Raw genomic sequence first — 25,511 nt, 5'->3', positions numbered from 1 at the left:
AATCTATTTATTTATTTACAAAGAATCTTAACACTTATGTAGGCCAGTGAAATACCCTAAGGGATATCAAATTTGTTTATATATCATTTTATATACATATACAATGATGAAATTCAGCAGAGAGTTCGAAAAATAGATCTGGTGTTGGGTGGGTGGTATCGATGACTTGGTATCAAGTGGTCGCTGGGTGCATGGGCATATTGGGCATTGTTTGTGCTTTTTCTTTGAAACCTATTACGATCATGGGGGTTCTGTTCTGGGCTTTCTGCATTACTGGGGGCTCGTTGCCTTGTCCGATGTGCTGCTGGGGCCTCCCTTGGGCGGTTTCTGTGCCGAGTCAGGCACAATGGTGGGCTGCGGAGACGGAGTGCGGTCTATGAATTCGATGCTTTCGCTCTCCTTACAGGCTGCTCCCTTTGCCGCTGTCGAGGATGATGTCGCGGCATCGACAGCTTGCACAATGGAAGGATTGGGCTTCTCCTGAATGGGGGCCAGACTATTGACTATGGAGTTGGCCATCGCAAGCTCCAGCTCCCGCTGCCAGTCGTTTTCCTTCTGCTCCATGGCCTTCCGCTTCAGCTCCTTGTAGCGGTTGTAGACGATGAACTCCTTGACGAGAGCTGTCTCTGGATCACTGTCACGTTGCGCGGAACGCTGCTTTGCCAAACGCTTCTTCTTTTTGTGAAGAGGTCGCGTCTCCACAATCATCTCCTCCAGCTCTAGACAGGGATCACAGTTTAAATGGTCTTCGGGCGGTTTGAAAAGGGGTTTCGTCTTCTTGTCGAGGACTTGTTGAAAGTCAATATTCCTCAGTAGTGGTGTCTGATGCAGCTCCTGCTGTGTGCTTATCCTGGCCCCAGGGTACGGGGAGAGCAGCTGTAATATAACAAAATAAATAAAGCTTAATGTTGTCAGAACTGACTAAATTGAAGCCATCAGCTAACCTTCTGCAATAAATCGACAAAATTGCTGGTCCAGTAACGAGGATAGTGCACTGGAGTGTTCAGAATATTCTTGATTTCTGCCAGTGGCGTGTTCGAGTGCACTACAAACGGTCTGTTGTTGCCCCTCATCTCGTAGGCCACCACGCCCAGGGACCACCAGTCAACCGGATAACTGTATCCAGCTGTAAATGAATTGAAACCATCAGGATGCAGTCAATTAACTACAGCAGAACCCTATCCCCACACATGCTACAGTGCGGACGGAACATGTATCGTTTTAATTTCATTTTTCCCCAACATCCAACTTACCCACTTCGTCCAGGGCGCAGAGGAACACCTCGGGTGCCATATATGGCTTCGTTCCTGACATGCTGCAGGCCAAAGCATCCTTTTGCAATCTTGTGGCAATATTAAAATCAGTCAAATGGGCGTGTCCTGAAATTAATTTAATTCAGGGTAAAGTTGGGACACAAATTTCGGAACAGGAGTATATGTATATGTATGGTGGTTTAATTTCTTTGGGGGAAAGGAAAGTTAGCTTGGGGCGGTGTCGAAGCGTATATACCCTGGTATACCATATTTAATCCACTTATGTAGTATATGACACCAATTAGTCGTTTGGAAGCCTTAAGCATCCGTCATTTTAATCCAGATTAAAAATGAATATTCATTTTTATAAAAAGAACATAAGCATATACGAGTATAGTGGCAGAACTTTTTTTTATACTAAGAGTTTATTTCGTACTATTTTGGGTATTAAAGGTAAGGGTATATTATTGAATCATTAATAATGAATTATTTTCTATAAAGTAGGTATTAAAAAAGGCCAAACTTGGTGTACGATATCTTTTACATATAACTTTCTCATAATATTCCTCAAAAATTCCCCCAAAATTCCTTAAAATAACCTGACCGGGCCGGGCCGACTTCACATAACTTATAGCTGTCAAATAACTGAATGACCCTTAACATTAAAGGTTTTACCATTTTTTCTATTTTTTTTTCAAAGTTAAATTTTTAAATCACTGTTTTGATCTTGATATCTATGAAAGGGTATATAAGTTTCAGCTTCATTGAAAGTTAAATTTCCCATTTTTTTGTGTTTAATAACATTTTGGCCTCAGCACGTTTCTCTGAATACCTGCCGGGTGACATCCAGTTCCTGTCTGGATTGCCAATGAATAATTTGTGACCGCCCAGCCTGCCTACCTATACGGAAATACACCTGGGAGCGTGAAACACTCTGCACGAAATCGATAAATGTTCGAGGTTCGAGCAACCAACCAATTCCTGCGTGTCAACGAGGAGGCCAACATTGACACTTTCACATGGCACGTCCTGAAAACTTACCGGCATCATCCAATAGAATATTATCAGGCTTGATGTCCCTGTGGACAACTCGTTGCGTTTGCAGGTACTCCAGCGCACTGCCAAGCTCGCACACTAATAAGGCCACACTCTTCTCGGAGAACTCCACCTGAAAGGATACGGGTTGCTGTATGAGACAAGAGCACAAAAGGGCTGGGGAGCGCGGCGGAAGGACTTACTCGGTTCTGTAAGTGATATCTCAAATCGCCGCCAGTCAACAGGTCGCAGACCATGAATAAATCCTCTTCGTCTGTGGAAAACAGAAGTGAGGATATACATATATGTGAGGATTTTGACTTGAAAATAAATTCAGAAAGTTAATTTGCATTTTGATTGCCAATCAGCAGCAGCGGAAGACGTATGTATGTATGAATATTATAGGAAAAAGTGGACAGGTGAGAGGAAGAAGGTAAAAGGTAGAAAAAACAGATACCTTAAAATTTGCATACCCTGGCAAGGATATGACAGAACAATACATTATAAAATGTAACTCTACCTTTTGAAAGGCTATTGGTACTTGGTTATGGGGGTTGAAGTCTTAAATATTGTTATAAAAACATATGATTGTTATGAAAATATATGAGAAACTTGATGATAAGAGTATTAATGTCCGAATTTAAAATTTTTAAAGGGCCTCTTTATTAAGACGTGAATATTATTTAAAAACCCAATCTCTGGATTGCTTGTAGACTCACCTTGAAAGGAGAACCACAAATTGACAAGGAACGGATGCTCCAGCGAGGACAGTAGTTCCACCTCCTTGATGACACCACCCAAAGCCCCTCGTAGCTCGCATGCTGATCGACTCACATACTTCATGGCGTATAGGATGCCGTTGTCGCGTTTCTGAACAATACAAACCTATGAAGAACATTCGATAAGTAACTCTTGGGATTATCCACAATAATGACTCACCTTGCCGAAACTGCCCTTGCCTATAGCACGAAGAATTTGGAAGTGATCGAAATTGACTGTGGGGACAAAAGAAATGGCGAATGAGTTGATCCTTTCGTTGGAATTCGGTTTTAATCTACCGCCCACACACCTGGTGACTTCCAACTTTGGCCTTCATTCTGGCTTTGGAGAACGCAACCCATGGTGGGTGCGTCGTCAAGGTAGTTTGACTTTGGCATAATCTGTCTTAGCTGATGCCTGAGACGAGGCCGCAATGCGAACGGCGGCAGTGCATCCACCTGCAGAAGGTCCAGCTTGGGATACCTGCATCCTACCAGCGCCTCGAAATGCTCCCTACTCATGTAGCTGACCCTGATCTCCCGCAGCCTCTGGCATGCACAATATAGGAGCATCCTAAAGTCCTCCCCCTTCATCGGCACTTCCAGCAGGTTGAGCGTAATCCTGTCAAGTCGTCGGCGCCAAACACTTGCCAGCACGGGTCGACAGCGCTCATAGGCCTGCAGCATGTTAATCTGGTCGGGGAGGGAGAGAAGCTCCAATATCCTGCTCAGGCACAACTCAGGCATCAGCTCCATACTGGACTATACCTCAGGTGTGTGTGCGGTAGAAAATTGTTCAATTTTGATTTATCCTTCCCGTCACAGGCTCAGGCTACTTTGATGTTTAATTTTTTTAGCCCCTGTACCTTCCAATTGACTCCTGTTTTACTGTACAGTAGCCACTTACCATCATCGTTGCCGAGCAGACTCGCGTCGGATCTGCTCGATGTGTTGGCCCCCATAGTGCTACATCAATGGCTTCGCCCGCCTTCTTTCGTAGTTGCCCTTTGATGGATTTTTTTTAAACAAACTTAAGGATTGTTGCCGTGGTGTCGGATTTTCGCTGCCCCACGTTTTTCTATTGTAGCCAAATAGGATGCACCTGAAACAAAAGACGGGCCAAATGGAAAAAGTTAGGACGAGAACAGGATATTCCAACGCAAATGGAGACTGCTTTTTGTTCTACGGGAACCTAGAGGAAGTATTTATCGGGCAAACAATTCAAATTAAAGTCGATGGTCGATAAAGTCGATAAAGTCGTATTAAAGTCGAAAATATATGTACGCATACCTAATATTATTTGCCAATAATCATCCGACTCTTGAGCGGCATCAAAACCTACAAACAAAATATTTGTTAAATTTTTTGTAAACTTTTCTGGAGGGTCCCCTTCAAAAATGGAGAAAATTCATGGAAGGGTAATGTGGCCCCTGGTGAAGGCCGTATCTTTGCCAATAATCATCCGATTCTTTAGCAGAATACCTTAAACGATTTGTAGATCGATTCTCCATCAATCTGCATCAAAACTTAACAAGAAAATATTTTTGAGAATTTTTGTCAAATTTTCTGATGGGTCCCCTTCAAAAATGGGGAAAATGCAAGGAAGGACAATATGGTCCCCAGGAAATGCCATATCTTTGCCAATAACCATCTTTAGCGGAATACCTTAAACGATTTGTAGATCGATTCTCCATCAAACTGCATCAAAGCCTAACAACAAAATATTTTTTAGATTTTTTGTCAAATTTTCTGATGGGTACCCTTTAAAAATAGAGAAAATTCATGGAAGGGTAATATGGCCTCTGCCGAAGGCCATATCTTTACCAATAATCATCCGATTCTATAGCGGACTACCTCAACGATTGGTTTATCGATTCTACACCAATCTGCATCAAAACCTACAAACAAAATATTTTTTTAATTTTTTGTCGATTTTTCTGGAGGGTCCCTTTCAAAAATGGAGAAAATGCATGGAAGGGTAATATTGCCCCTGCCGAAGGCCATATCTGGGCCAATAGTAATCCATTTTTAAGCGAAATGCCAAATTTAATAAAAAAACGACTTCCTTTTCATTATGTAATAGAAAAAACTGTAATTGGGCCACACTAAACACTGTTTTTAGAGTAACCCTATAGCTTGTCACACCAATATCGCAGAGGCCTGTGCAAGAGCTGTAACAATTCGGTCTGTATTCTGTACTGTGTTTTTTATAGAACACTTGGTTCTCGCCTAGGAAAGACGACATTTTTAAGGCGACATTGTCCCCAAACCCACTAAGAAAACATACTGCGATGAGCGGCCAAGAGTCCATAGACATCGTGGCCAAGGGAAACGGGCTGGAGGCAATCGTTTCACTGCGCCAGAACGAGCTTATCCGGAACTTGCGCGCTCTGGTGGCCGTTCGCTTCGAGCAGGCTATTCCTCGTATTGTTTTGGTCTTTGCCGGCGAGGTTTTGCGGGACGTTGGTACGATTGATGATCAAGGAATAATCTCCGGCGTCACGGTGCACGTCGTGTGTCGGCCAGAGAAGTCCCAGGGCGGTGCTGGCCAGGTGCCCCCTCCGGAGCCGTGCTGCAAATCGAAGAGCTCCAACTTTCTGACTCGTTTGGCCAACCAACCGAATCTGATGAGAACTGTGTTGCAGTCCGATCCGCGGATCCAATCTATGCTTGATGAGAATGCGACGCTGCGCCACTACCTCAACAGCGACAGGAACCTGCTCGAGTTGGCGTCGCATGCGTTCAGTCCGGCTAAGGCGGAGATGAGTCGCCGCCGCGATCTCCACATCAAGCGCTTGCAATCGATGTCCGGTGGACAAAAACTATTGTTGGCTTTCGAAGAGTGCATGCGTCAAAACAATGAAAACACTGTGGCCAGGACATATAAGCACCCGCCACTGCGCTTGGATGACGGCACAAATCCCCAGCGAGGGCTCGAGAACAGGTGCCCCCTGCCCAATCCATGGCGACGCACGGTCACCCTCGAAGACTTAAATTTTGCAAAGCTCTTGGAGACTGCTTTGAGAAGAAAATGCAGGAAAGTGATGAAGACTTTGGCGGAAGGCGACGCTGAAAAGTCGGTAGCTGCTGTGCGTGGACTCCATGAAGCGGCGGCCTTGGCGCGTCGCAGCTTCGAGCGTCGGATTCGTGAAAACCAAATTAAAGCCGCCAATTCGCCGGGCGGTGCCGAAGCCATCGGAGTTGGAACTGTCGTAAATATAAGTTCAGGCCTCCGGATGAATGTGAGCTATAAAGGACAGATGGAGCGACTCCAGCAATTGGGCTACAATAATGAGAAACGCAACCAATACGCTCTGCAGGTCTCACTGGGCAATCTGGAAGGTGCGGTGAGACTGCTGGATCATTGGAATCGCACTCAGGAATGATAGTATCACTTTTTAATCATTCTGTTTTGTTTTTTTTTGCCCAATGATCTTGTATCCGAATGTAAAATGCAAACAGTAACGTACCGTGTAACTGAAATCCCTTAAATTACTAAATCTCTGTTTTACTTCGGTAATCATTTGTATATTTAAAAAAGGCTGACAATATAAAAGATTATGAATGATATAATTTGTTCATTATGTAATCTTTAAATAAAGATATGTACGCTACCGAGTTACTTTATTAAGACGGAAGGTATTAAGACGGGAAACCATTTATTAAAGCCCTTTATTACATTTTTTCATCAAAAAATCGACAGCATTTCCCACCAACGCTAATGTAGCGAAACAATCGTCCATTTGCTTCAGCCACTTTGCATTTAAATATTTTATGACCGAGCAAAAGAGTACACAACGGGCCCTTTGAAGTGATGCCTCAAAAAGACAGTCTTAGCCAGCCTCCCCACAGGCCATGTGTCACCTTCAAATGCCCAAGGAGATTGGGTGAAATGCAAACATGTTTCGGTTCCCATGTCAGTTACACTCTGGCTATTAGTTTCTTAGAGTTACAAAACAGCAACCACTGGCTGCTCCCTTGAAGTAAAATTTAATGTTGATAACTTAATCGGAGCATGGAGTTTATTGGTCCAGCTTTAAGGACACTGGAAGGCTTTAATTTTGAAGGCGGTCTCTCAAGACATCCCCCAGCATCTTGAAAGGCTTTTTTATGGATGTATGTTTGTGGTATACCGTTGGAGGTGACAGGCTGAGTGGAAAAAGATATTGGATTTGGGACACGGCTTACCTCAGAAGGTGGTTGTAAGGAGGCAAGCCTCTTAAAACAAGAGGGCTCCTTGAGCTTTCATAAACACGTTTCGTTTTTGTCGCTTTTTGATAAGCTGTTCATTTCAGAAGGACTCTAAGCTCAAGATGAACCCTTTTTTTATGACTGGCTGGAAGTTGGCTGGAGGAGCGTCGGAGGCCCACACACACTTCATACAAAGTTACACGCCACAATGATTTCCGAAAATAATCCTACAAAATTCGGGTTATTGGGTTATTCATCTGATTCATCTATTGATTTTACATAATTAAGAGTCGCATGATTTAGCCAGAACAAAAATAGGTCAGACGCACGATTTCTGTACAGTCAATTAGCTAATGAGCTTTTAATATACATTGTGGAAATATGAACAGAAGATTCATCAAATGATTGGAATCTAAATGGAGTGAGATTGAGTTCCAGAGTAGATCTGAAACCCCAGGGGCTACATATTCCGGCCGAATGGCGTCATTAATCAATGGATTTGTAAGCCTTAAACACGATTGTCAAATATCGAAAGACGAGCATTTAGACAAAGTTGTCACAACAAATAGAACCAGAATCAATCAAAGTGCTACCAGAATCCACAAGCTTTGTTTGTTTTCCCCTTTATTTTGGCCAGAGTGAGTTCAGCAGAATGCTGGTTCTAATTGGAAAAAACTCTTAATTAATGGTCCAAGATGCCTCATATTTTCCCTAGTTCTTTGAACGTGACCCGGTCTCTTGGCCTGAAAAATTAATGAGCGCAAAAAGACAATGCGGCGTCATTCACCTATCCCTCTGTTCATCCAGCCAGCAAGGACCATCAAGGACCCAAGCCTTCATTAGCAGCTGGCCAAAAGGGAACAGCAAACACCGAAAAATCAGCATAAAAATTAGCATATTCCAAAAAGATTTTTATTAGTCCTGGCGCCTTCTTTTTCCCTTTCGACGACCTCTAATGAGAAAATGCCGCGCCACTGTAGCCCAGATCCGAAAAAAGCAATCAGCTTCATGTTCGCTGAGCCTGCGAATAATGTTTTAAGCCGATCCGAACTTTAAACTTTTTGATCCTGAGTGACAGAATCAGGATGCAGGCGAATGCCAGTGCGGCAAGTGGCACATTACTCCTTGCTGTAAGCCCCTTAAAGGATTACAAATGATGACAAAATCGTAGTCTGTGACACATTTGACCACACTAAACACTTCTGAATCGACGCCTTAGCGTTCCTAAATTTCTCAATTATGGTTTATTTAGGGTCTGACCACAAAAGAGGGCAGTTTTCAGGACGTTAACACTAATCCTCGACACTAGGGAAGGACTCCGCCGATTCATAACCGTAAAATCCGCCATACCGTAAGCTCCCTAACGGTCCAGGGTCCCATAAACAGACGAATTTTATGGCGATTTCCGTTTATGGTCTCTCAGCTCAAGGAACATTTATTATTTAGATTATATGCACTGCCGCGTGTTGCTTTGTTTGTTTGCATGTTTTATGATTTAAAAATTTGATGACCCCGGCACACTCGTCCTTTATGTGTGAGCTTCCTTCGTGAAATTAGAGTATGGTGTCTTCCAAGCCTATTGTCTATTTACAGGATTTTGTCGCAAGCCATTGTGTGTTTTCCAAGGAAGTTTTCACGCTCTACTAACAGTGAATGGTCAATCAAGGATCTGCTTCTCATAAAACAGAACAAAACATAAATTCGCCATTTTGAATCTCCATTTTGAATCGCCATTTTGGAATTGAATTAATTACTAACGAGCGCTCTTATTGATGCCAGCTCGGATAACAATAAATTTTCAGAGGAACCGATGACATCATCGCCGCCGTCTCATCCGATTCCCAAGGAGCAGAGAAAAAATCTATAATTTGAAACGACTTGATGGAGCCGGTACTCATGTTTATGGGCCCAGCCTGTGCTGGGGCTTGGGCTGGAGCTGGAATTAATTTATGTAGGCTCGGAATCGGTAAGACGAAACTCCTGAAATGTCCTCTTGTGCTCGAATGCCTGCCATAATCCATAATCCATAAAAAAGTGCGTTTCTCTTCTATTAGAGCAGACAGTCAAGCAGGAGTCGGGGAGCAAAGGAAACCACCCCAAAAAGCCCGTCAGGAATCAAGTTGACACGTAAATTCCATGCTACCCAAAAAGCGGAATGGAGGAGTTCATTGACATCTCGGTTCGGGGCGGGGGGGTTCGTTTCTTTTCATTTCATTGGACAGCAAAAAAAAAGCAGTAACAGTGTAGTATGTAGTAGTAACCTAGGACCCATACTCTCTAATCATCTCCGACAAACACAATTTGCTTAAGTCAGCAACGCACTCGAGGAATATTTGCTGTGTGTGCGATGGAAATTCTCATAACACTCACAAGACGAGAACCAAGTCGCTGCCAGCCGAATGCGAAGGATGCGAGGTGAAGAGGTTACCACTTTGTTTCCTTTGAAATTTATCGATTGGCATTGCTCACATGTAGTACGGGCAAGTACATTGTACATTTACTTTGTGAATACGGTATGTATGTGCCAGCATGTGTGCTGGGTCCCATTCAAATTGCACTTGCAATGTCCTGGCGTTGGTAATGGACCAAATTTCTGCCAAGACATCTCTGGCCCAACTCCCCACTGAACAATGGTGACTACAATGAGAGAGGTCCTTTGAATAAAGGGGGTATTTGAATTTTTCTGTTTACCTAGCCTGAGATAAGAAGTCCCTTCTCACGTACGAGAGTGGAATATGATTCCAAAAACAATGGTTAATTGAAATTCTTAGAACACAGGATAGCACATGAAAGCACAGGATATTTTGCCCTCAATGGAGGCCCATAATTTCGACCGCAAGTGGAATGTTGCATGTTCTTGTGTGTCTGGTGTGCGATGGCGTGTACCTGTTTTGGTAGAACAAACATATCCATTTGGTTGTTTTTGCGTCTGCGAACCCTTGATGGATGTAACTGGCGCCGGCAAAAAGTCACGCGATTCTATAGATAAGCACTCACACAGCGATATGCAACGTGCCGCTATTACCATCACCGTTCCGTCGGCAATTATTTACGTTTTCCGCCGCTTGGCGCCGCCGTATTTTGGTCCGCCTTTCACCCACACCGAGCAACCGTTATCCTCGAACTGGGGCCGCTGTCCTGCTCCCTCTTTGTTTACAGTTTTCCTCACAAAGGACCAGAGAGACCGGGCATGGCGCATGCGGCCCAAGCAGGATAAGGGAGCCAGGACATCCACTATCCGCTCTTTGACTCTCTTTTTTTCGAGAATATCGCTGGCGGCGAGCCTTATGAATGAACCCCAATTAGCCATGCTAGCTAGCAATGCTTTATTATGATGATTACTTCAGATGCGATTATGATTGGAGGTCCTATTTGGCGTTGCCTGCTCTGGTCGTGGTCGCCAAAAAGGCGCATCAGCTTGAGCGGGAATTGATTGCGCGCATATTTTGCCAGCAGAAGGACTCATCCATCTCGCTGACGGATGAGCCTGTTTCCGGCTGGGACACTCGACTGAGCTCCCTGGGTGGCCCCCATAATATTCCACTCGTCTGAAGGGTCCTAATTCAATGCAATTAGCCTAAAAATGCTTATAAACGATGTGCGCTTTGAAGGAGGCCGAGGTCTGCATCCGACAACAGGTGGCCCGAGGGGAAAGATGGATGGTAATCTTTAAAGCTTTAATATCCGAAAAAGTCGAATATATACTATGTATGCCTGAAAACGAGAAGATTGCCAAGTACATAACTGAAACAATAGAATACCCCCCTCCGAAAGGAAAGGTGCGAGAAAACCTATGGAGTCTACGGACCCATCTGACACCCCAAAAGCCACATCCCTTCCCAAGGACTTTTTTTCCATTCCGTTCGACATACTTTTGTGAACTGCTCACATTGTTTACACGAAATTTTATTGTTTATTCTGCTGATAATGCTGAAGAAGACAGAAACGAGAGAAATAAAACCCAAATACCTCTGTCAGAATATATATATGTATATATATATATATACTGTATTGTCTGTATATCCTTCCGTCAGTGTTTAGGGAAGAGATGGCTATTTAAATTCAACAAAGTCAAAATTGTTTTTCCTAACCAAGGCAAGACGCATAATCCAATGCGGTTTAGAGTGCTTGTGTATCCCGTCGAGTCCTTGGGGAGAGCTATGGTATCTGCGGCATCTCTGGACCTTAAAGCGAGTATTTAATATGGGGCTTTTTTGTTTTTGTTTACTTGGAGCAAACACACACAAAAACACACACACACCGTGTTTGATTAGGATGGACCTTTTAATTTTCCTTCCGAAAATTCAGGTTTCAGATTTTATTTAATTAGGGGAAGAAATGCGTCGCCTGATGGGGCTCTTTTATTGATTCTTGGTGCACCACATTTAATTACCAGCCCCAAAGTCGATTGGGATTTCATTTAATTGAATTGGAAGCGCCATTTAAAAGCAATTTGAATGGCGATGCCAAACATGAAAGTTCATCGAGGCTCCGGCTCACTCAAATCATTTCAGTAACCAATTAAAAAGGACGAAAGCCCGACTCGATTGCATTTCCAGCATTATAAGCGCAACGTAACAGCCAAGTAATTTTACTTGGGTTGGTTATGCCCTTGCGGCCAGTAATACACTTTTCTCATTCATATTTCATATTTACTCATATTTATTCCGTATCATGTCGACCATTACATCATAAGTTTAATTGAATCCGATTTAAAATAAATAATCTGCCAACCTCAGGGCCAGGATGTAAATGGCAGGCGCATTAAAAGCTTATGTGAAATTTTCAATAAGTAACCATACGGAGAATACCAAGAAAATAAACATGTAGCTGGAGTAGCATTTTACGATTCCTTAAATGGTGTCTTTTAAAGGCCAAAATGCTCGTATGGAAATTTAAAATCATCGGAAATAAAAAGCAAGGCCTGCTCCGCAAGTAAAAAATCATATGTTTTTAAACCACACTCAAAAAAGGCAATCAAGCTTTTATTTTCCAAAATAACAAAGTTATGGCGTTTTTCATTCATCCGTTTTGTGGCTGCTATAGACTGTAGTCCTGTCGTTCCTATATTTGAATCGTGGATTTTGGTATTTTTCTACAAATTAAGGACTCACAAAGGAATAAGGATATAAAGCAGCCAATGAAAGGATTTGAAAAAAAAATGGAAAATTGTATATATGACAAGAGGTATGACACAAAACTGGCCATCAAGCTTTTATTTTCGAAAACGACAAAGTTATTGCGTTTTTTCATACATATGTTCCTGTCGGTACTTTATTTGATAGTCAGTTGATTTTGGTATTTTTGTTTTTTTTTTTTAATTAGGAGTCAAAATATTTAGATAGTCAAAGAAATGTTATAGTTTCTAGACCAAAATCCATGTCTATTCAAAGCTACCACATTCAAGAGAGATACTCGAAATTCACTAAAAGGACTCACAAAGGATATAAGGATATAAAGCAGCCAATAAAAGGATTAAAAAAAAAGAGCCAAAATATTTTGATAGTTAAAGAAATGTTATAGTTTTTGAACCAAAATCATGTATTTTCAAAGCTACCACATTCAAGAGAGATACTCAAACTTCACTCAAAGGACTCGCAGTATATAAAGTAGCCAATGAAAGGATTTAATAAAGAAATTACATATTTCATACATGCATTGTAAGTCCATAGAGAATATGTACACAAGCTATTGGGACTTTATGAAATATTTGTTGCTTGATGGAAGGAAACCCCATACAAAGCCTACCTCGTTCGTTTTTGTGCTCCCGAAATTCTACCAAAATAAATAGCAATATTAATATTAAATGCTGGATCTCGTATTGTTCGGGCAAATTGTAAATTAATAGAGACATTTGTTTGGAGCTTATTTCCGCTCATTAAGCAGCACGACAAATTGCAATGCGTTCTCCTCTGGTGTTGTTGGATATTTTCCAATTACACTAATTGTTTTACATTAATAATGGTGGCTCCATCCGCCGGACGCATCCCAATGACCTTCAAGCACCAGCCAAGCGACAAACTTTCAAGGATCCTTGGCCCAGGAAAAATATTCCTGGGCAGTACAAGTGGACCAAAGACGTCTTCCCTATGAATACTACCATGCTGTGTTTCGAAGATTGAGAAAAAAAATAGTGCCGTTTGTACAGGGCGTATGCAAAGGGTTTCTTTTCAGTGCTGCAGGACATTCCGGGGATTAGTTATGCATGCATGAGCTGGGACAAGGACTCCCGTTAGTATCTTCTCAGTGCTGAGCAAATTTGTGGCCAGCGCTAAAACCGAAACTTTGTCATACATAGTCACAGTCCTACGGCATATGTGTATTCAACGTTAAAAGGATGTCAGAGGTACCCATCTCCTCCCACCTCGTCGGTGGGTTTCAACCCCGACCCGTACGTAGCAACTTCGAAGCCTAGTTGCCACCAGAGGTAATTTGCGAAAAGTTCAGGCTGTCTTTCAACCGTTTTTGCAACGCCTTTTCGTTGTGGTTTGCCACAGCAGCAGCGCTTCACTAAACTCGAACAAACGTTAATTACATTTTTTGGTTTCTCGAAACTCTGGTAATTGCATTATAGCCTCGCACTATTGGCTAGGGAGACCTGGCGGATGCGCAATTATTGCGTCTGTTCACATATGTAAATGAATTATTTCATTTGTTCCATCAAATTACATTTTAATTTAGTGTGTGCGCGTGTGTGTGGATCGACAAATGGCTTCTCTGCGACAGGCATATTTAATTCAGACCCATCAGAATGAAAATTAAATATTTAAAGTTTATTTAAGCCAGATAACCGAACCAAGCCCCATGTATTGTTAAAAGCTTTCAAATAAGCCTGCAAATATTCCATATCATTTGACATTTTTGTGGTTTTGTTTGGAAAATTACAAAATCGGCTTATACTTTGGTTGTGGGGCTATTTAAGGAAGGTCTTTATTTTAGTTATTTTAAAATATACTTTCAGCTACAAATATATAGCTATAGTAATCTTGCGTACCTTTTTTTGGGAAAAAATACATCCATTTCATAAAGAATCCTACAGAAATAATACTCTTCGAGTAGTTGATTTTAATATTTATTAAGGTAAAATTCATACCGCTTTTAAAGGAATATGAACCACCCCTTGAAACTATCCTGGCTTTTTAGTTACAGAACCGTTTATAATTCAATTAACTTGCATTCTGCATTAACTCGATTTCCTTTCAGCTCGTGCCATATAAAGTTAAAAATAAGTTTTTGGTTTCAATATAATTTATAACAAAAAAGTATAGAGCTTTCAGGAAAGTAATCTAGTTAGTTACTTTGGCTCGAAAATTCCGCCAACTTCCGCACGGCGACCATCAATAATTGGCCCTAATGGGCCTGCTGGTCAGCCCGGACAGCCGTGACTCATAAATGCCAATCACTGGGTTCTCCGGCTGGCAGGTTCCTTCCCCCCACTCGTTAGGATTGGACAAAACAATAAACCATCGAAACAACCAGAAGCAAAGGGCAATAGAGAAGCCGAGGGTAAGGCGGCCGGTCGGTCAGCGGGAAGAGGAGCCACTGCCATCCAATTCTGTGGCCCCATTTGGCCTTTATTATCAAAATTTATGTCGTCCTTTGCGGCTGCCGCTGCGGGACATCTGGCATGGATTATTATTGCATATGTTATGATAAGCATTGGCACCTCGCTCCAAGCATCAAGCACCTAAAAGCCATCAACGAGCTTCAGCACCATGCGGCCCGTGGGTGATAACATAATAACACCGAAGCCATGGCCATAAAGGGGTTTGTTTGCTTCTGGCCAACAACGGCAGAATTTATTGTTTGTGGACTTAACGTGTTCGAAATGGAGGTTTCGCCCTTTTTGGGCATTTTCCGTTCACCCCCCCTAGCCACTATCCTCCCATGGTTATTGTTGATATTTTCGCTTTTCGCTTGATTGAATTCATGGTAGGTACTGGATGAGGGGTACTGGGAAAGTCAAAAGCTGCCTGATGGGGCTACGGAATTAAATAAATAAATACATTTGAATTAGAACATTGTTGACTTAACTTCGCAATATAACAGTCAAATCAAATCGACTTTCCGCCACTAAATATTTCAAAAGTTCGCAAAGCTTAAATTTCCGAATAGTGTCAAATCGGGAAAGTTAAACCTTCTGCCCAATCCAATTTTAAACTTTCGAAAGTTAAGTCAGCAGTGAAAACCCTGGGGCCTTTGCCAAGTCAAGGCAAAAGGCAAACATCCTAAAAAATTATATTTACGTCTCGTCACTTTCCTAAGAGGGTTAGGATGGTCTTTGTTTGCCATAAACCGTTTCCACATACGTACATTTTGAAGGATTCAAGGAGGCTTGTAGACAGGTAAGTCAATAAACAAGAACACCTCTTACATCCTAAAGTATGCCAAGAAAGTTGGTAGTTATTTTTGATGAACTTATCAAATGAAAAGCCCAATTAGTAATGGAATATCTTTAAAACTATGGAAGCTTAAAATAAACTAAGAGTGAAAGGCTTGAAATTACTTTTATTTCTATTATGAAATAAAGAGAATATTAACTTGACTTGTAATATAAAGACCTAAAAACACATCTGCTTTGAAATTTCAACGTCAGGAGGATGTGGAGTTGGTGCTTCTCGGTTGTCATGATTTTAATTAGAGCGCGTTTATCTCAGAGTCTACCAGAAATGAATAATTAGTCCTGATAATTATATGGAAAGGGGAGAGTCGTGGTGTGGCAGAGCTTCTTCCAGGGTTACCCGCTGCATGCTAATTGGAGGAAGTCGGTAAGTTGACCCACAAAAGATGAGATCAAAAAAAACCTTTCTCTATATGAGGTTTATTATACATATATGTAGCATACTTTAATGGGCAGACCACTCATTAAAGATACCTTAAAGATTTTTGTGCTCTTACTGTAGGCTACCATATGTACACAAAAGAACTAAACACTTTACGTTCCAAGAAATAAACGAAGACTGATGCCATTGTTTTCGTTTCATTTAATGCCTTCGTATTATATGGCATTCCGTGTTCTATCAGCAAATCGGAAACAAAAACCAATCAAATTCAATATAAATATTTGTCATAAAACTTCGCTACGTGGCGTTGTTTTATGGCCCGTGCCTGCTGCTGACCGGCACCGATTGCACAGATGGGTTCCAGACCACAGCTGGTCACGTGCCAGGATGATTTCTCGATTAGTAACCTGGCAGTGGCAGCAGAGCGGAGCCGAGGCCCCAAGCCTTTATGTCCTTTGTGACCCAGAGACTGATGCTGGGCTATTTGAATGCCAGGACCAGGAGGTAATCTGCCTTTCGGGCGGCCTAATTGAGCTGTCAGGAGCAAACGATGCCAAGTGGGCAGCTTTTGCTTGCATGGACAGACATCAAAAGCCAGGCGTCCCATCAGGACCCCTTTTGGCCGCCGCCAAATAAATCCGCCTAAAATGCTAATTTCCCGTCTGGTCGGAGGTATCCGAAAAACAATATCCTGTTTAGGGCTAAGCCAGTCCAGACTGAAGCATATTCAATTTGCGTTTCTTGGCGACGGGAAATGAGTTTTCCATTTTCATTTCATGTTTCAGGTTCCTGCGGATACAAGAATCATCCCAGCTGCCATAAGCTGCCGTAGGTCATGAATACCAGGAAGCATTCCGGCCTCGGCCGCACTTTTTATTCAACTTTTAACTAATGGCTGGCATTCGTCAGGCCCCACAAGCATATGTATATTCAGAAACCTTTTCGGCGGCAACATCTTTGGAGTGTGTTGGCTTGATTGATGGACCATTTCTTCACAGGACCCTCCCACCGAAATGGGTGCTTCAAAAACATAAATCACTCTTATGTTTCAGTGACTGACAGGGGTGTTTAATTGGAGTAGTCTTACCTTTCCTTATCAGTGCTATATACTGTGTGCCTACATATCCGTGTTGGTCATCCTGATGAGTTTTAAAAAAGCGGATTGTTTTTTTTATTAAATCGAGTGCCTTTTCACGTGTTTACAGAAGATACTTCACCCACTGACACAGACCCGAAATTGGTAGTCACCGTCGCAACCGCTAACACTCATACACACACCCACAAGTCACACACTAGTACATCTTCAAAGGACTCGAACTTCGTCAATAGTCCTACCTCGAACTTGCGAAACGAACCGCACTCCTAAATGGCCAAAACAGAACTGAAACCAAAACACAATTTGGCATCAGTATCGGCGGGGGCTAGAAATGATTGGAGGGCTGGCGCAGGCGTAGTCCAACATAAAAGAGAGAACCCAGAAATGGGACAGCTCTTTAAAGGATTTAAGTGCCAAGTTAAATCGCGGCGGTTTTAAAATTAAATTCTTACCTCATTCTTGAAAAAGAACAACATTATAACAGCTTTGATTATTTTAATTGAAGTGATTTTCCAAAAAATACCAAAGTAATGAAGTTATAGAATATAATTTCATCTTTTATTTATAGGAAAAGTTGAGATTTGAAATCGTAGAATTCATCGAGAGTGCTTGAGAACTTCTTTCAAGACGCCCGTTGTCTGTTCAAGTTGAAGGAGCTTGCAGGTGACACTTTATATCTGGGAAACGACATCGACACACAAACTTGAGGCATCCAATGCAGCTTTTGAAATTCCGTTTTAGTTTTCCCCGTTTCGTTATCTGCAAACAGTGCCACAGTCGCATTGTCCCTATTCTGCCGCCATTCCTGTTTATACAATCCATTCTCGGCCAGCATTGTGTGGGTCCTACAGGGCGGCTACGCAATTCACTTGTTTTCCTGTTTACCAGTTGAACAATAACAACATATGCTACAATAAACACAATGTAATTAATTGTCACACAATTTACTCGGTTATAGCTACATTTTGATCCACAAGTGTTGTTCGAAAGTTTTCAGATGAGACTTAAAGCATGATAAAATAAATATTTCTTAAAAGTCGATTGAAATTCATATTGCTGAGACAAGCAAACACTTTTTTATTAAATTATCAAATAGGAGAATAGTACAAAAGAACTTAGAGAACAATTTGTTGTTGCTAATAAAAATACAATGTGTTGAGTCTAGGATACAAATAGGTCGCAATTTTCAACGTGTTCATCGGCACTTCATGTTACAAACACTACCTTGTTTAAACTTATTACTTTTTAATTAGTTCCAACTAAATTAACTATGACAAAAGGAAAACTAAATGTAGGTATTTTGATAAACAAGTAGAAAAACAATTTTGTTCCCTCTAACCTAGGGTTTTAACTTCTTCAGGAAAAAAATAATTCAAAATTATTGATTGTTGGCAAATATTTTGAGGGGAAATTTTAAAAAGTAGCTAGAGGATGGGGGCAGCATTTCTTCTGGCATTTTTGGATGTTGTTCAAAGGGTACCGAGTAAATAAACGTACGTATATAAATTCTGTTTACAAACTAATATCAAAGTTTAATTATCAACAGTTTAATTCGTGGCCGGCGCATGCTGCATGCGACTTTCTTACTCTCTCAAAAATATATACTACGATTTTGTGGGATAATTTAAATTTACATCTTGCATTTGTTTCGTTTGTTACTTCTTTTCATGTTACTTTGTTTTTGTGTGTTTGTATTTTAGTAGTTGTGGCTTCAACTTATTCTTTGTGTTATTTTAAATTCAGTTCCATTGGCTTGTTAGATAGACTGTTACAAAGCTTTTTTGAGTGGATTCAACTATGTCTATGGATCTATGAATCTATGGATCTGCTAACTTACATGCAATATTTGACTTGTATGCATTACGCGGTTATCACAATTCCATTTTCTTTTCAAGTTCTTGTTTTGTTTTTAGCTTCCATTTAGGGTTCTACCGAATATTGCAACTGCATGCTTGCTCTATTGCTTGCAATGCATAGCTCTGTCAACTATTTTACGATAAATTATGAATAATAATCAGGCTTTTAAACTGTACAGCTAGCAACTTTGGGGAACATACAGTTCGATTTGTATAAACGTTGGTAGGGTGCTCGCCACTAACTTCACCCTCTCAGAAATAAGTTAAAAACAACATTTATGTTTTTGCAAAAATGTCACATGCGATGCTCGTCCTGAGGTACAAATGGTGCAACTGGTTGGGCCTCCGCAGGGGCAGGTGTGGCAGCCTTTCCAGAGTTCAGCTTAGCTTTAACACTCAACAAGAGAGCCTCAAACGAGTCCTCCCGAACTTTCGGAGCCGGTGCCTCCTTTGGGTACACATAAGAGTCGTAAGTGTTGATACCAGCATTATCTGAAATAATATATTAAGCTATAGAGCGGGCCAAGGCGTAATGATATAGTTCCTCACCCAAATCAGCATAGGTGGCGCGACAAAATGCACGTCGCCCTCCGAAGCTAATGTCATACATGTTGATTTGTGAGTCTCTAGGACTTGTGTCAATGGCTGTGAAAGCGTCCTGCGCCTTTTCGTACGTCACAAAGCCGTACTTCATTCTGAAAAGGATTACAAATGATATAAGGTCTACTATTCAGCTTGGATCTTGCTTCTGATCCTTACCCATTTTCCTTGTAGTGCAATGTTATCTGCTTAATGCTTCCATATGGCAGAAATTTACGGCGTAACATTTCTTTGGTGGTCTCTTGTTCTATTCGCCCAACATAGACGATCCTCCGCTCCTCCACAGCCGGCTGTGAGACGTTGCGATCCATGAATCCACGTCGATTGTTGTTGTTGTTTTGGCAGACTTCGTTGGGGAAGCGTGGATCAGACTTTGGTTGCAGACTATTGTGCGGACTGAGACCGCGACCTCCTTCGTGGTCGCTGTTCTCCGAGCCAGAGCTGGAAAACTTGCTGGGTTTCTGGTTTTTAGCACGCCGTTTATTGTAACTGGTACGACGTTGCCTGCGTTCTCCGGCCTCCGAATACGAGGACGAGCTAACCGAACTGCGATGACGGTGAGTACTGCGCGAGGAGTAGCCACAATTTCCAATACTGCTTCCCTCACCCACGGCAGAGGCCTCCAAGTTGCGCAGCCTTTCAACGGAATTGGAACGCGACCGACTCCTATAGGAGTCCAGGCTACTGCAATCCGAAGATGACCCACTGGAAGAGCCCGAAGCCGTGTCGTTACGCCGTTTGCGATATTTTCTCTTAACGCGCTCCCGGGACTTTCGCGCAGTTAGTTCAGACTTTGGCAGAGCCAACACGGGGAATTCCGGTTGAAAGTCCGTTTGAGTTTCCATGGTGACCAGTGTCTTGCGCACACGGTCCTTGGGCAAGTGCATTATGATCATATCCTCGCCGTGCTGGGCATTCTTGTCGACCGGATTCTTGACCGGATCGGGCTTCGATGCAAAGGTGGGCAGTATGGTGCTGCCGGTTTGTTTCACCAACTCACTCTGTATGCTGGCCAGCAAAGAGTTGTTCATGTTCGTGGCAGCATCATGGCCATTCGAAATATTATACAGGAGGACAGATGATTTTAGGAGCGAACGGGGCGATACCTTACTGATCTGGTTCGGTGGAATCGTTATGTCTGTGTTGCTACCAACCGATACTATAATTATCTCCTCATAATCCGGGTGGAGTTTGTTGTTGGGCGCAGTGATTGGGGTATCGGCTGGCTCTACTTCCATGCAATAGGTGCCCTTGACAATGTCCTTGAGTGGCGGTAGCTTTGTGACGCGAGGCACCTTTGCGGAAACCCGAGAATCTATTATTTTCAGCTGTTGGGCTCGCTTCATCTCGAGCATTCGCAGGACCTTGTTCTTGGCAACAGTAATTGGGTCCATGGGTACGGCGTCAGCCACCTTGCTCGGGCACTTCAGGCTATTCACTATTTTCGCTATGGCTGTCTTCTGGGGGGATGGAGGTAGTGAGGGTTTCTCAATAGCCACTGGCGGCAATACTTTGCTGCCGGCGTCCAGCTTCGGCTGCTTAGGTGGAGTAGGTTTCGATTTGGGAATTGAATCGCCGCCACAACGGCGCTGTTTGTACTCTTCTAGATTGAGCTTTCGCTTGGGGACCGGAGCCGGCACCGGTAACGGAATTAGTACGGTTGTAGGTGCCGGTGATGGTGATTCCTTGACCGCATCTTGAGAGGCAGCGCCTTCCCTTTGCTGCTTTAGCAGCGCCAAGTTTTTTCCACCCAAGCCGAGGCCTGTAGCTTTAACTGGCTTTACCACCGGCTTCGTGCTTGTCGATTTTAAAGCGTCCTGTACTTTTTTTGTCGCCGCCTTGCTTGCTTTGGACGTGGTCGTAGTGACTCCCACTTTACGCTTCAGAAAATCGCATTGTTTCTTGCTGGGAACCAAGCAAATATTTGCCGTTTTCGGTTTGGTGACAGGTGCTGCTGGAGCAACAGCAGGTTCCACTTCTGGGGATTTGTGCTGCAACTGAAATATACAATTTTGTTGGATCTTATTTCATTAAAAACCTCATCGGACTCACCTCTTTTGCAATTGGCGTGGGCTTCTTTGCAGCCTTAGGGCACCATGAAGGGTCAGCCTTGACATTATCGGTATAGCACAAATCATCCCCAGCAGTTGCGGCCTGGTCAGCCCATACGGACTCGTCAACGTCGACAACATCGATGGTTTCCACGTCAATTATAGAATCGGAGTCGTCTTCGGTATCGGAGTCCAGCGACATGGTAGTCACTGACGCCGAATGTTGCGCAGATGAAGCAACTAATGCTTTTGCCTGAACAGCAGATTTCTTAGGAACCGTCGACTGCTTCATGCGACACGCGTTCAGGTTCTCCGCGAAGTCATCTTTGGTTATAAAGTCAGCTAAGTCAAAATTATTAACGTCTATGTTAAGCCCGAAGGCATCAACTTCCGAGGTGATGGTGTTGGTGCTCAAAGTTCGGTTCTTGCGATCCTCGAAACTCTGAATTGGGGCAGTATGGCCTCCCTTACTGGACTTGCAGTCATCTTCGACAATGTCGTCGTCCACTTCGTCCTCGTAATCGCTGGAATGCGACTCGTAGTCCCCAATCGACGAGCTATCTGTGCGAGTCCTAAACGTGGAGACGCTGCACTGGCTCCGGGCATCCTCGTCCTCCGATTCCATGACATCATATTCCACAATGGCGCTCAGTTGACGCTGCTGGTCATAGACATCGACTTCGCTGTCGTCCATGGCCTGATAGACCTGAGCACTCAGCTGGCTGCCATTCTGGTCGCTGAGCTGCTGTTCAACGAATTCACTGTACATCAGCTACGCAAGGAAACGACACTAGTAGAACCTCTTCGCACGTATTATTTCGAGACCCAAAACACCTACCATATTCCTTCTGTTCTGCAGATCCTCCTCGCGGCTGTGATTGAGAAGCGACTCGTCTGTGGGGGCGATGGGCAGAATGCCATTGAGCGTGTCCGTCAGCTGCAGACTGAAAGATAATTTTGTAATCATCTATCTGGATGATTAGAAAGTAACAAGCACTTACTCATCGTTGGGGGACCAGAAGTTTGGCTCTGTCTCGTATTTGACGAAGTTTCCTTCAAAAGGATCCTCATGGAAAACGTTCATCAGTTGGGAATCCATTTCTTTTCAATGCTTTGTGAATCTGTAAAATATTTATATAGGTTACTTGCAAGTTTTTTAAAAACAAAGGTGCCGTTTCATTAAGTTGACTGTCAAGATTTCCAATACCCAAGTTTTCGTTAAATCCTAAATCTAGGCTCTAGTCAGTTGAGGTTCAGTGTCGGTCAGTAAAGGTACAAGTTTAAATAGTAAAAAATTCGTAAAAATCGTAATTTGAATCGTAAATTGAAATAAATTTAAATTTTTTCGAAAAATAAATATTTATTGAAAAGTAAGTATTATTTGAAAAATGCCAAAAAAGGTAGTGACTAGACGCCAGCGTAAGGCCGCCGAAGCCAAGCGCAAGGCGGAAGAGGAAGCTCGTCTGAATATCTTGGCCAGTATTGGAGGTCAGAATGCGGTTGAGGATGCCAAGGCTTCGGATGAAGATGCTCAGAATACCACAACACATGACGAGCCGTCCCAGCAACAATCCCAGGGTGGCCCAGCTGTCGATGCGATGGGACCTCCGTTGACACGGCATAAGATCAGGGGCTACTTTGGCAAGAAGAAGTTGAAGAAACTGGTGCGAGACTATAAGCGAGGAATGAAATCGGCAAAAATGGGGCAAAGACTAGCGGCTGAGGAGTCGCGTCAACAATATTCCATTGAAGGTCCGGAACAAATCCCACCTGTTTTCAAGAAACTTGCCGAAACATCAACGTCCCACAACGTGGCTCTTGAAGTGCTAAAGACAAATTGGTACGATGGTCAAGAGGTGAAGCCCTCTTTGAATGATAGCCTGGTAACCAAAATCTGCAAGCAAATCAAGGCACAAATCAACACAGTCCTCAACAAAGCCAAGCAGGGAGATCGGGGGCCGTTGGAGTTAAGACCTAGGTCTGAGCAGCGTCCAGTGGCACGGGAAAGCTGCTCAGATCCCGGTCAGGGTGCTGGCTTTGTTGAGGTACCTGATACACTACAAACCGAAGAGGACTCCAAGGATGCGACCACTACCACACCAGAAGCGCCGCCGATTCAACCGCCGAAAGTGTTCGGCAACACTGGATACTTTATGCTGACCGGCACCGATGAGCAATTGGCACAACAGCTTGCCGACCTGGCCGCTAGGAACGTCGTGATCCAGTCGTACCTCCACTGTCCAGACCCGTTTATGGACAGGGTGGAGCAGCAACTGAATGACTTGGTCGCTAACCGCGAAGAACTCGTGGAGAAGATGCGTAGCAAGCATGGTATGCTCGCATCACCACGTGAAAGGCGTCAGATGAAGTCGAAGAAACACATGACCTAATTCCAAAACATTCCACACAGCCCTTTTACAAAGATGTTCACTAATTTTAGTTTAAATAAACGTCCAAAGAGTGCAAGCAAGCAACCAACAACGTTTTTGAATTTAGTGCCAAACAGTCAACAAGTTGGCAACACTGGTGGTGAAGTCAGAATCCAATTGCAGCCCGAAAAGGGAGCGGCAAAAAGCAGCGTGGCACCAGTGTTGCCGTTGTGACAGAATAAGGAGTATGGGTTTATTATTTAAATTTAATCAAATTTTTCATAAGCTGCTGAGCTTCAGTCATCTCATTAGATTTTTTTTTTTTTTAACTCGAAACTGTATATATTTAGATATAAATAGACAGTTGCACCACTTGTCACATGCTGGCAAGAGAAAGCAACCTGCAGTCCGATTAGAATATTTAAATAAAAATGTTCTGCCTGCTTCGATGATAATAGCTTAGCGTTGGAGAGGCCTATCAGCCAAAAATAATTTTTAATAATGAATATCACTCGCTGACAACAATAACAAACCTCGACTCGTGGAGGAGGAAGCATACCGCACATGTGTTGGGCCACAACCACGTGTAGGTGTGAGTGTGCGCAGACGGACGTGTGTGGGTAAATGCCGCCGCCACGCCATGTGCTTTTTATGCTTAACAACAATCTGATTCAATACTTTCTGATAATCTTCACTATCACATTTCACACACGCACGAGATCCGCTCGACACTCTGTTTGGAAAGCTTTTTCGCAGGAAGAAACCCCACTGGACACAGACGAAATCCGAATCTGGTTCTCAGCCGATTCGCATGCATTTGAATTTTGAAACCATGGCGGAGCACCCGCTCCACCTGTGAAAGCAGTCTCCCACTGCTGTCGGCAGCCTCAATTACCTTATAAAATCGTATATGGTGCCGAGCACTGGATAAATTCTTGTGGAATTGGGCGACAATCACAATTGTTTTTAGCTTTGTTGCCGCCGTCTGTTTGTCCGTCTGCTTTAACCTCACATGTTGAGCGCCGCGTCTGCAGCACCTACACAAACACACTTTCGAAATTCACGCTTTTGGCCAACTTTCAGTACCGCGCACTTTGAAAACCAATTTAATTGGCTACAATTCGACCATGCACTGCGAATCAACTTCAATTTCACTCATAAGTTTGGGATCCACTCACTGCCAAAAACATGTTCACGTGGAGTTTCGCGGCAGAGGTAGCTTTAGTGTAGCCAGGCTCTTTGAAATCATTGTAGACCTAACGCTTCTTTACTTGCGGCCAGGATTGCCATTTCAGCTGTTTTATTGCCAGATCCAGCTGTTTTTTAAAAAGAGCCGAAACTTTAAAGCCATATCATTGAAAAAGCTATCTATATTTTAATTTTTGATATATATGTTTTTTTCAAGTCTTCAAGACTTGTAGTACAAGTCCTAACAAAACAGGACTAACAAGTCTACAAAAAAAGCTATTTATTTTTCCAATTCCTGCGGTATTATGGTAACACTACTTATGACTCAACA

The 25,511-nt window shown here is 42.9% G+C and overlaps 4 protein-coding genes and 1 long non-coding RNA gene across 6 annotated transcripts; 3 read left to right on the top strand and 2 right to left on the bottom strand.

Annotated features, from left to right (window-relative positions):
• Positions 1-34: 34 nt before the first annotated feature.
• LOC108128914 (serine/threonine-protein kinase 32A) lies at positions 35-4,023 on the bottom strand. Of its 2 annotated transcripts, none has more exons than XM_070281529.1 (8): positions 3,954-4,023; positions 3,228-3,283; positions 3,008-3,173; positions 2,492-2,562; positions 2,295-2,421; positions 1,254-1,379; positions 945-1,126; positions 35-876 (listed from the first exon to the last, which is right to left on the bottom strand). In XM_070281529.1, the coding sequence occupies exons 1-8, from the start codon at positions 4,006-4,008 to the stop codon at positions 271-273; spliced, it is 1,389 nt and encodes a 462-aa protein (XP_070137630.1). In that variant the 5' UTR covers positions 4,009-4,023; the 3' UTR covers positions 35-270. The 2 variants fall into 2 exon arrangements, with proteins under 2 accessions (XP_070137630.1, XP_070137629.1); XM_070281528.1 differs by lacking the exon at positions 3,954-4,023 and adding an exon at positions 3,358-3,865.
• Positions 4,024-5,197: 1,174 nt separating this feature from the next.
• LOC108128915 (ubiquilin-2) lies at positions 5,198-6,660 on the top strand. Its single transcript, XM_070281731.1, has one exon. It carries the CDS (start codon positions 5,338-5,340, stop codon positions 6,430-6,432), a length of 1,095 nt encoding a protein of 364 aa, XP_070137832.1. The 5' UTR covers positions 5,198-5,337; the 3' UTR covers positions 6,433-6,660.
• A 5,232-nt stretch (positions 6,661-11,892) lies between these two features.
• On the top strand, positions 11,893-12,809 carry LOC138926663 (uncharacterized). The gene is made up of 2 exons (XR_011443275.1): positions 11,893-12,424; positions 12,563-12,809. It is a non-coding gene; the product is annotated as an uncharacterized lncRNA (long non-coding RNA).
• A 5,354-nt stretch (positions 12,810-18,163) lies between these two features.
• On the bottom strand, positions 18,164-25,232 carry srl (spargel). The gene is made up of 7 exons (XM_070281502.1): positions 24,888-25,232; positions 22,625-22,744; positions 22,462-22,567; positions 21,625-22,395; positions 19,732-21,569; positions 19,522-19,667; positions 18,164-19,464 (listed from the first exon to the last, which is right to left on the bottom strand). Exons 2-7 carry the CDS (start codon positions 22,720-22,722, stop codon positions 19,268-19,270), a joined length of 3,156 nt encoding a protein of 1,051 aa, XP_070137603.1. The 5' UTR covers positions 22,723-22,744; positions 24,888-25,232; the 3' UTR covers positions 18,164-19,267.
• Positions 22,868-24,086, top strand: LOC108128873 (uncharacterized). Its single transcript, XM_017246721.3, has one exon. The coding sequence runs from the start codon at positions 23,012-23,014 to the stop codon at positions 24,011-24,013; it is 1,002 nt and encodes a 333-aa protein (XP_017102210.2). The 5' UTR covers positions 22,868-23,011; the 3' UTR covers positions 24,014-24,086.
• Positions 25,233-25,511: the final 279 nt, after the last annotated feature.

Source organism: Drosophila bipectinata, chromosome 3R (assembly GCF_030179905.1).
Source record: "Drosophila bipectinata strain 14024-0381.07 chromosome 3R, DbipHiC1v2, whole genome shotgun sequence".
Lineage (NCBI taxonomy): Eukaryota > Metazoa > Arthropoda > Insecta > Diptera > Drosophilidae > Drosophila > Drosophila bipectinata.
This window is presented reverse-complemented; position numbering and strand designations above follow the sequence as displayed.

Bases quoted from the DNA above. Each gene is read 5' to 3' on its own strand.
- LOC108128914 (XM_070281528.1), bottom strand. From the start codon at position 3,802: ATGGAGCTGATGCCTGAGTTGTGCCTGAGCAGGATATTGGAGCTTCTC. The intron at 3,174-3,227 runs GTGAGTCATTAT...TGTTCTTCATAG, and splicing joins GCAAGGGCAGTTTCGGCAAG to GTTTGTATTGTTCAGAAACG. The intron at 1,380-2,294 runs GTAAGTTTTCAG...AATTAATTTCAG, and splicing joins TATTCTATTGGATGATGCCG to GACACGCCCATTTGACTGAT.
- srl (XM_070281502.1), bottom strand. From the start codon at position 22,722: ATGGATTCCCAACTGATGAACGTTTTCCATGAGGATCCTTTTGAAGGA. The intron at 22,396-22,461 runs GTAGGTGTTTTG...TTCCTTGCGTAG, and splicing joins TGCAGAACAGAAGGAATATG to CTGATGTACAGTGAATTCGT. The intron at 19,465-19,521 runs GTGAGGAACTAT...ATATTATTTCAG, and splicing joins CGCCACCTATGCTGATTTGG to ATAATGCTGGTATCAACACT.
- LOC108128873 (XM_017246721.3), top strand. From the start codon at position 23,012: ATGCCAAAAAAGGTAGTGACTAGACGCCAGCGTAAGGCCGCCGAAGCC.
- LOC108128915 (XM_070281731.1), top strand. From the start codon at position 5,338: ATGAGCGGCCAAGAGTCCATAGACATCGTGGCCAAGGGAAACGGGCTG.